Source organism: Platalea leucorodia (assembly GCF_965183815.1).
Source record: "Platalea leucorodia genome assembly, chromosome: 12".
In the NCBI taxonomy this organism is placed as follows: Eukaryota; Metazoa; Chordata; class Aves; order Pelecaniformes; family Threskiornithidae; genus Platalea; species Platalea leucorodia.
Genome location: NC_138834.1, coordinates 7,984,489 through 7,994,181, shown reverse-complemented (window position 1 = coordinate 7,994,181; position 9,693 = coordinate 7,984,489). Strand labels below are relative to the sequence as shown.

Here is a 9,693-nt window from a genome sequence, read left to right as displayed (position 1 = left end):
GGAGACCCAACGGGAAGCAAAAACCCATGGGGGAATTTTGCTGGTGGTTTTTGAGGAATTGGGGTGATTCTTCGAAGTGGCTTCTGAAGGGCTCCCCGGGAAGCGGCTACAGTGGAGAATGAAGCTCTGCTAAAGCAGCTGATGAGGCTGCAAGAAGCAACTGGGGTTTTGGAGTCCCAGCAAAGGCAGGCAGAGCCAGGAGCGCGGCCGTCTTTTTTCAATTACCCCAGCTGGTCTAATAAAGATATTGCTTCTCCCCACGGTCCTTCCAGCTCCTAATCTTGCCATGTGAAAGGGCATCTCTCAGCACAGCAGGGAGATAAGCCATGCAGAGACCCGAGACTTCCCACCAGCGTCCTTGAACAGAGCCGCTCCGCTCAGGAGGGAAGATAAAGCCCCAAAGGTTTTAGTGCTGGTTTAAATTCCTTTTTTTATAGTCTGAAAGAGAAAGTCTGCAAGTGATAGGGAAAACCCTTGGCAAACTGAAAACTGCTGCCACGAGCAGCAGATTGCAAAGCCCCAAGCGCCGTGTAGGGTGGTGGGGGCATCTATGGGGGGAGCGGTGAGGACCACGGCCTGCGGGCCGTGACAGTCGTGGCGGGGGGTCACTGATGGCAGGATTTCTTAGTTGAGGGCCTGCAAAATGAGTGCCAATGCCTTGTTTGCTAAAATATAGACATTGCCATGCAGCCAAGCAGGGGAACGAAGAAACTGGAGGAAAGGGACAGCGATAAGGAGAGCAAATCCTTGACACTGGTATTTATTGGGACATGGTGAGGATGGCAGCACTGCCGAGGTGGTCCTCGGGCTGGTGACGCTTTCAGCGTGGAAGGCCAACCAGGAGCAGAAGTCAGCCTGGAGGCTTCTCCCAGCCAAAATGTTTATGGTTGCCCTGGGACGTGGATAGCGGCAGCGGGAAATCCAGCCCCGGCCCCAGGCAGTGCTCGGCATCGCTGGACCTGCTCACCCCTGGCCCGGATGGGGCAAATGCTTGCCACCCGTCTGAGAGCGTATCAGCGGCTCAAGTGCTGTGCGGCTTCCACGGTCAGGAAGGCACGAGGGGGCCGCGATCCCTGCCCACACGGTTGCACAATGCCCGGCAGCTCCGGCGCCTGGCTAATGGCTCGTCACCTCCTGCTTTTCTGCTCCTTGCACCAGCTGTCACCTTCCCCCGGACGCCCAGCCAGCCCACTCGGCTCCTGCCTCAGCTCCTTCTTTTTTCGTCCACCCCATCCATCGACCTCTGCCCATTCCCTGCCAGGCACTCCTGGGCACCCTCTCTCTGCCCCAAAACCAGTGTTGTACAGCCATTTTCAGCACTAAGCTCCCATGTTTCCCACCCATGAGTACATCCGTGCGTACATCCCCATGTACATCCATGGATACAGTCATACATGCATCCGTGCAGACATCCACGCATACATCCATGTGTACATCCGTGCAGACATCCACGCACACATCCGTGCGTACATCCGTGCGTACATCCACGCATACATCCGTGCGTACATCCATACATACATCCATGCATATATCCCCACGTGCATCCACGTGTACGTCCATGGACACGCACATCTCCCCCTGCGCCCCCCGGATCTGTGCTCCCGTCTCTCCCCGGCGCTGCCCGGAGCTCGGCACCGCTGCCCGGAGGTTTGACCCGCCGAGCCAGGACCTCCCAGCACCGGGGCCGAGCTCCGGAGCCGTGTCACAGCCGGGCGAAGGGTCCCCCCCCGTCCCGCCGGGCCGCCCCGAGCGGCGGTGAGGGGCGGTGGCAGAGGAGGAGCCGGGCGGGAGCAGCGCTCCGCCCGCGGGGGCCGGGCCGAGCCGAGCCGCGGCGGCGGGGAGCCGAGGACAAAGGTGGCCGTGCGGGACCGGGAGCGGGGCCGGGAGCGGGGCCGGGGCGGGCCGGAGCCGCAGCGGAGCGGAGCGGGGCGGAGCGGGCGGGAAGCGACCCGGAGCGGGGCCGCCCGGGGCCGGAGGAGGACGGCTCCCCCGCTCCCAAACGGCCCCAAGACTTTGGGGACCCCCAAAGAGGTCCCCGAGCTGCCTGGGGGAAAGGGGTCCCCGCTGCCCCCCGGCACCCCGAGAGCCCCCGTCTCATCTCCTTGAACCCTGCGATGTGGCTTAATAGGAAAATAATAATCCTGGCGCACGTCCGCCTTCTGCTCCGCAGGCTGGGGTGACGTGTGAAACTCGCAGGCGTTTCGGAGCCAGAGCCAGCGGCCGGAGCGGGGACACTGGGGTGCCGGTCCCCACAACCCCCTTACACCATCCGACCCCGGATCCAGCGCTCCCACGGCCGCCACGGCCACTTGTGCGTTGCTGGTGGCCACCGGAGACCGGAGCTAGAGGCAGAGTCCAGGTAGGCAGAAAGCCTGGCACGGTGAGGCCACTGGTGATTAGGGGACAAGGGGAGAGGTGGCCTTGCCTGGGTGACACAGTCCATGGCCGTGGCTCCCCGGAGCGGCAGCCGGATCTGCGGCACAGGCCATAAACCCTCCCTGCGTGCTGCGGGGAGGAGCGCTGCGACTCAGGGCAAACACGGCGTCGGCGTTAAGGTCACCTGCGCGTGGGTGGCGTGGGGCAGCAGGATGAGCCCTGTCCGAAGCTCCTCTGTGGGGAAACGTTCAGCTGGGGGGAAGCCCCCTCCTCAGGGAGCCCCGGGGAGCCCCGACCCTTTTGGCACCCGCTGGACACAGCACCTTGGCTGGGAGCGGGGTTATCCCGGCTGCAATCACGGGGCTGTTTATTCACCGGCTCCATTTCCTGGGCGCCAGGGCCAGTGCCACCGGGAACAAAAAGTCAATGTCTTATTACTGTGCAATTAAGACGCGCCCATCCTCCACGTGCCAGCGGGCAGCTGAGAACCCTCTGTTCCTGCAGGGCACGGAGCCATGAAGCTGAACGAGCGGAGCCTGGCCTTTTATGCCACCTGCGACTCCCCGGCCGACAACGCCGGCTTCCTCTACAAGCGCGGTGAGCGGCACACGGCGTACCATCGCCGCTGGTTCGTGCTGAAGGGCAACATGCTCTTCTACTTTGAGGAGCGGGAGAGCCGGGAGCCGGTGGGCGTCATCGTGCTGGAGGGTGGCACCGTGGAGCTCTGCGATTCAGCTGAGGAATTCACCTTCGCCATCCGCTTTGGCGGCACCAAGTCTCGCACCTACGTGCTGGCGGCCGAGAGCCAGGCCGCCATGGAGTCGTGGGTGAAGTCGCTCTCGCGAGCCAGCTTCGACTACATGCGCCTGGTGGTGCGGGAGCTGGAGAAGCAGCTGGAGGAGATGCGCTGGGGGCCTGCTGGTGGATGCGGAGGCTGCCGGCAGCCACCTGGCTCCTGGAAGCCGAAGCCCTCGGGGCCAGAGTGGTCCCCAGAGCGGCTGCCGGCTCTGCCTGCCGTCCTGCCGAAGGAGAATGGCTGTGCGGTGTGGAACAATGTGCCAGGAGCAGACCAGCTGCCCAACGCCTCCAGCTGCAGCGGGCATGACGGTGAGGGGAACCCGCGGCCACCACCACTGCCACCACGCAGGCGGGCAGCGAGCAGTGAGGCAGGCAGTGCCGGGGCGGCCGCGGCGGAGAGCCTGTCCACGTTCTGCCAGCTCCACGAGCAGTATGGCCGGGAGGTGGCCCGGCTGCAGCAGGACTGGCTGGAGAGGCGGCGTGGGCTCCGGCTCTGAGAGGTATCCGAGCCCTGGGGACCCACCAGGACCTGTGGCAGGGAGGAAGTGATCATCCTTGGTGCCGCCTCGGTCCCCTCCTCACCCCGGGATGTGCAGCCCTGTCCGTGGCGGTGATGGACGCCTGCTGATGGTGCCACCAAGGGCCTGGCGCCAAGGGACACCAGTGCTGCTTGTGATGGCAAAACACCAGCCCGGCACTGACAGCAGCTGGGCTCAGCATGCCACCAACCAGGCATGAAACCCCCGGGCTCTCCGGGCTGCCAGACTCTCAGGCATCTTGTGCTGGGCAGCGGGTGCTCCCCGCAGGGGTGCACCCCTCCAGCTGTGACCAGGCGTGGGTGCCGGGTGGTCCACCCAGTGCAAGCAAGCTACGAACCACTTGATGGCTGATGCCTCCTGGGAATCGACCACTGCACTGGGTCTGGTGGGGCCTCTCTATGCACCAAGAATGCTTTTGGAGGAGGATTTTGATGGGATCTCACCCACCTGAGCCCCTGCGTGGGTGTTTCACAGCCAGGGAGCCTGCTACCGCCTTGGTTGTTGCTTGGCAGAAGCAACAGGCTGAAGCTGGCCGAGCTCTGCCGAGCTCTGCCGGATCCCTCTGCTCCAGCAGGATGTGGTTTGAAAATGAAAATATCAGCAAGTGCAGCCCTTCCTTAATGGCAGCTGGTGACAGCCGGCCCTGGGCATTTCGTGCAGGGCGATTGCTGATTGCAGCCTGGCCGGTGAACCCGTGGCGGTGGCAGACCCGAGAGGAACGCAGCGGCTGTGGGCACCGCCTTGCTGGGCAGATATTTCGGGGCAGGACATCATCCCCGTGCCAGCTCGCTAAGGGGAAGCATCACTCGCGGTGGTGAATGGGAATGTATGTGTCAGCGGTGCAGGGTGCCGAATGATTCATGTGCCTAACCAGAGCGAAGCCACTGTCTCATGCCAGTTTTTCTCTTTTATTTCCCCAATGGTTTATATCGACACTAAAGCTGCTGGCCTGGAGGTGGGGTGACCTGTCCCAGGTCTGGGAGGGGCAGCTGGGGTGCCCCGGGTTTGGGCCGGGTGGCTCCGGCTCCCTTTGCCCCCTTGGGACAGGCACAAGATTTTGCTGCAATAAAAGTTGTTTCAGAAATTCCCTCCTGGCCCCAGTTCTCGCTTGCACCTTTAAGCCCCTGACGAGGGGGGCCCAGGTGGGAATTAATCCTCCATTTTAATCCCCCTCCTGTCCCCGCCATGTCTGTGGGGCTGGGCAAGGACTGTGTCACCTGAATGGGACAGGGCCAACGCCAGGGTCTCACAGTGCCCTGGAGTCCCACATCTGCCCACAGGGATGGGATGGGATGGGATGGGATGGGATGGGATGGGATGGGATGAGATGATGCCACTCTGGGGACATCAGGACACAGTGCCAGCCTGGTCCCACAGCAGGGACAGCATGATTCTTCCCTCCGTGACAGCTTGAACAGCCAGGCACAGGTGACCAACACAGGCGTTTGGGCACTGGAAAAGAGCTGGAAGACTGATTGGGAGCACAACCCTCCCACAGTTTCACTGGTGGAAATGGCACTGGGTGCCCCGGCCTGAGTTGCTGGTGCATTACAGGCTCACTGGGATGTTACAGCCATCCTTCCAAACCCCGGGTTACAAGCAGCACCGTGTGATGCCACCCAGGTTTGGGTGCCCCTGGTCAGGTAGCCCTGCGCCCTCGGTGGGATGTCCCCAGCCCTCTGCCAAGGGGCCTTAGCCAGGGACAAAATACCTGTCCCTTTGTTGGGGCCAGTGTCGGTGCTACACAGGGACTGGGGACCCTGCCCTTGTGGAAGTGACCAACATGTCCCCACGTCCTTGCCTGCGACATCCCACCTGCATGAACATCTCCAGCTTCTTGCTAACACGGGAGTCTTGCAGCAGGTTGGGGGGGGACACCTCTTGGGGAAACTGAGGCACGAAGCCAGTCAGGGTCACTCGCTCGCCAAGAGCAGTGTAGAGCGTGGAGCCCTGCTCCTGGCCAGGCACGGCACCCCGCTACATGTTTTGGCATTTGGAGCGATGCCGCCGAGGGCAGCCAGGGTGCAGCTACACCCACAGCATCCAGATGGTTAACGCGGCCCCATCAGTCGGCTGCAGAGGAAGATTCTGGTTTCCATGGCAGCTGGCCCAGCTTCTCCAGACGTTCAGATATTCATTAAAAATAAATCCTTCCCAACATGTTAGCCGACAAACAAGCTTAAACAGATACGCAACATATGGATTTATTAATTCATCAAACGCAAACGCCCCCGCCTTGTGTCAGAAGCTGCAAACTTGCCCGGTGATGGCCAGCTCTGAAGAAGAGCCATGCCAGGGTGCAGTGCCATCGGGCAATGCCGAGCCAAACCTCACGCCAGAGGATGCCGTTACCCCAGGGGCAGGAGCAAACCTGCACCAGGGATGAGCACAGGACTTTCACAGAGCAGGATTACACCCTGAGCTGGACTAACCCCACTTAACACCCTCTTTTTTCCCCAAATCACCGGGAGGCATTTATGGCAGTGAGAGCTCTTGCCATAAACCCAAAGCAAGGCTGTGACTTCCAAGGGAGCCAACATCAACCCAGGCGTCAGGCGATGGCGAGAGGAGCTCCCATCCCAGCTGCCTCCGGACAAAACACACCCCAAGGCCAGAGTCGTATCCAACTTCTGTATTTAGTGGCTCTTTACAGAACTTGTTCCTTCCAAAATTGTTAAACAAAGTTCGTCGATCTCATAGAAACTTTTGAAGTACAGTACATGAGCCTAACAAAAACGTGACCGGTATGTCCCGCTAGCTTTAATATAACAGGATTGCCGTGTTCAAGACTATCCTAAGTGCTTCCTCGAATCCCATTCCACTAAAGCTCCCGCTAGCACACGACGGAGAAGAGCAGTCAATGGTCGCGCCTCGACCTTCTGCAGCACGGTGGCAGGGAAAAGAGCGGCCATGGGCAAGCTGGGGCTCACTGGGGCAGGGTAGGCGGGCAAGGAGAGCCGTGCCTTTGCAGAGCCGCTTTTAGCATCGCTCATCGACTACCACCCAAATATAAAAATACCTTCTATTCTGATAAAAATGTATACAGTGGAAAATTAGTCAATGCATAGCCTCAGAGCCTGGCAGGGGAGCCCTCCCGACAGCGGTGGCCTTGGTGGGTGATGGCTGATGCCGTGGGCAGGGGACAGGGCAGAGCAGCCCAGCACGGGCCAGCCCGCATCGTTTAAAGGCATTTCGTTAGCAGAGGCTGGCTGGCGGCGGTGGGGTCGCAGAGGTGGCAGGGAGCACGCCGGGATGGTGCCACCGCTGAGCTCCTGTGCCTTTGCATGGGGTCAGCCCTGGAAAGCCAAAGCTCGATGGTGCTTTGCCCAACTCAGGTCTGAGCTTGCTCAATTCAGGCAGGAGCCTGGCGCTACACCCTGGGGCTCATCCCGGCTTCACCGGCAGCCACCGCCTGGGGACATGGCCACGGTGAGGGGATGCTCCTCCTGCCTGGGCCCTCTCCCTAAAAAAAAAGTGCTTCAGCCGCAAGAGCTGGCTGTGATGCTGGGAGCAGCCCCAAGCAGGGGTTGGCCCCCTGCAAGCAGGCGGCTCAGGATTTTTGGGTACTCGTCCCCAAGCACTGGTGCCCCAGGGGCAAAGCTCGGAGGCTCCATCTCTTTTTCTTTCCCAAATGGATGACGGCAGAGCACGGGGCTCCCATGGATGTCCATCCCCAGTGAGCCGGAGCCGTCCCCAAGCATCACACCTGGCTGCCTCTTCCCATCTTGCTCCCAAAATCGCAAGCACAGGTTGCTTTCTTTGCTTTTGCATTATTTTTTCTCTTCCTTTGGGAGCTGGCAGGAGCTGCACTGTGCCGTATCGGGGCTGCCACCGGTTGCTGGCTGGAGGAAGCGCGAGGGACGGCGTTCGGACCATGCTACATCTTGTTCCAGAAGGCTATTGCAGACATTTCTACAACATATACAACCGCACGGGACACTCTGTGTTACAAAGGTTTCAAAAAACATAAACCACCAGAACTAAATACATACTCGATGGCATCAAGGTTTTCGCTTTAGAGTCTTCAGGGACTATGACGCAGTCTCTGGCTGGGGCAGAAGCGATGCAGTGTCTTACAGACAGAGGTGGAAACCGCTCGGCAAAAGTTTATTAAATTTGGTCAGTCTCATAGTGCTTCTTGATGGCTTTGCTCAATAAGTCTTTTCTGTGGGTTTTTTTTTTTGTTTTTTTTTAATCTCATCCAGTGGCAAACTACAAGACTTCAGTGTACATTTAATGACACGACTGCTACATCATCTTGATTTTATAGCTATCTTTAATATCAAAGCAGCTTAAGCTGTTAATAAATTCCAAAGTATCCTTTTATTAAAATATCTAAAAGAGGTCTATAAATATTTTTTGTTTTTTCTTTTCTTTTCTAAAATTGTTCCCAGTTTTTCACATTTAAAACAAAGCAGGGGGGCAGCTTCGTAGCGGGGGCCCCCCCTTTCCACGGGCGCTCCCCTCCGTCACGCCGGCTGCCTGTCGCCTCTCGGTGCACGCTGCATTTAACAAAATATATATATATATGTGGGTGTGTATATATATATTTAGGGCGGCGGGGGGGACTCAGAACTCCCACTCGAGGGCCTCCTCGCGGTTGGCGGCCCGCTCCAGGCGGTGGATGATGTTGTTGAGGTTGGCCATCTTCTCGTGGCGCCGCTGAACGCTGGTGCTGAGCCGGGGGCCGGGAGCTGGCGGCAGTGCCGGTGAAACTGGCCCGGCGGAGGATGGCCCTGGTGAGGCCGAGCCGGCGAGGCCGGGCGAGGAGGCTGCTGAGGGTGATGTCGGGGAGACCTCCAAGCTGCAACGGGATGACCCCGCGGAGGACTGGGAGCTGTCGGGGTGCGGCGGCGGTGGTGGTGGGGGTCCCCCAGCGGCACCGGCGCGGCCCCCCCGCCGCGGGAGGCTGCCAGCACTGGGGGCGGCGGCATGGGGGGCTGCCCCCTGCTCCTCCTGGGGAGGTCCGGTCCCCTCGGCCGCCCCGGCCGGGCTGCCTGAGTCCCGCCGGTGGCCCCAACTGCCCGCCTCCCCCTGCTCCTCTTTCACCTTCACGGGCACGGTGGCGCAGGGGTGCTCGCCGCCCCCGAACACGGGTTTACGGTCCTCGGCATCCGAGTCCGGGCTGTGGGGGGCCCGGCGCCCAGGGATGGCCGCCCCACCGCTCTGCTCCGGGTCCGTGTCGTTGTCCTGCGCGCCCTCCACCAGCATCTCCCGGCGCATCCGCGACCTGCCGGGACACAACCACAGAGGGTCGGTGACTGCCACCCGTCGCCCTGTGTGGTGGGCACCGCGCATCTTGAAAAAGCATCTTCAGCCAGAAAAATGCAATGACATTGCTTGAGATGTAAAATCCCACCTTGTTGGCCTTTAAAACATTTTTTGGGGGGAAAATCACTGCCACTTGAACACAGGGAATGGATTTTGCAACACTTTGGGCTGTTTCCAGCCAAACTGACCCAGTTTTGCAAGTGTTTTCCACTACGTTTTTTTTTTTGTTGTTTAGTACATAACATTTTTCAAAGGTTTATTTTCGGGTGGTTGTGTTTACCAAGAGCAAGAGGAGCTTTCCTGGAACCACATGAGGGAAAAGGTTGCGGGTTTAAAAGCCATGTTAGTCAATGTGTCACCAAAAAGCCTGATTTTTCAAGCTCTCCCCCACACTCCCCACCTGATGGCTTCGTGCAAGAAACCTCAGCCGGCTCCCATAAATATTGACCATCTACTTTATGCTGCCCCGGGGGAGCCAGAGGCTCTGCAGGCTTGACAGAAGTGCTTATATGTCTTTTTATACTGGTTTATGTAGCAGGAGGGGGCACAACCCATCACCTGGGCTGTTGACACAGAGAGTGGGCGGCTCTTGGTGTGGGTCTGGGGAGGATTCATGAGCCACGTGTCCACCTGCAATACTGCCCAAGGATGAAACCCATGCTGCTCCCCAGGGCTGGGCTGCTGTGGGGATGGATCCTGTGCTCCAGGA

The 9,693-nt window shown here is 59.7% G+C and overlaps 2 protein-coding genes across 3 annotated transcripts in view; one reads left to right on the top strand and one right to left on the bottom strand.

Moving 5' to 3' along the window:
• The first annotated feature begins 1,820 nt into the window (after nucleotides 1-1,820).
• PHETA1 (PH domain containing endocytic trafficking adaptor 1) lies at nucleotides 1,821-4,987 on the top strand. 2 transcript variants are annotated; one of them, XM_082325528.1, is made up of 3 exons: nucleotides 1,821-1,854; nucleotides 2,171-2,359; nucleotides 2,881-4,987. In XM_082325528.1, the coding sequence occupies exon 3, from the start codon at nucleotides 2,892-2,894 to the stop codon at nucleotides 3,669-3,671; it is 780 nt and encodes a 259-aa protein (XP_082181654.1). In that variant the 5' UTR covers nucleotides 1,821-1,854; nucleotides 2,171-2,359; nucleotides 2,881-2,891; the 3' UTR covers nucleotides 3,672-4,987. The 2 variants fall into 2 exon arrangements, with proteins under 2 accessions (XP_082181654.1, XP_082181653.1); XM_082325527.1 differs by lacking the exon at nucleotides 1,821-1,854 and having other exon boundaries at nucleotides 1,960-2,359.
• Nucleotides 4,988-8,282: 3,295 nt separating this feature from the next.
• CUX2 (cut like homeobox 2) overlaps nucleotides 8,283-9,693 on the bottom strand; it is a gene marked incomplete at both ends in the record, with an annotated part of 65,680 nt that continues 64,269 nt past the window's right edge. The window contains one exon of the mRNA XM_082324840.1: nucleotides 8,283-8,943. Within this exon, the coding sequence (XP_082180966.1) occupies nucleotides 8,283-8,943 (661 nt within the window). The remainder of the gene's footprint in view (nucleotides 8,944-9,693) is intronic.

Coding starts and splice junctions, on each gene's coding strand:
- PHETA1 (XM_082325528.1), top strand. CDS start 2,892: ATGAAGCTGAACGAGCGGAGCCTGGCCTTTTATGCCACCTGCGACTCC.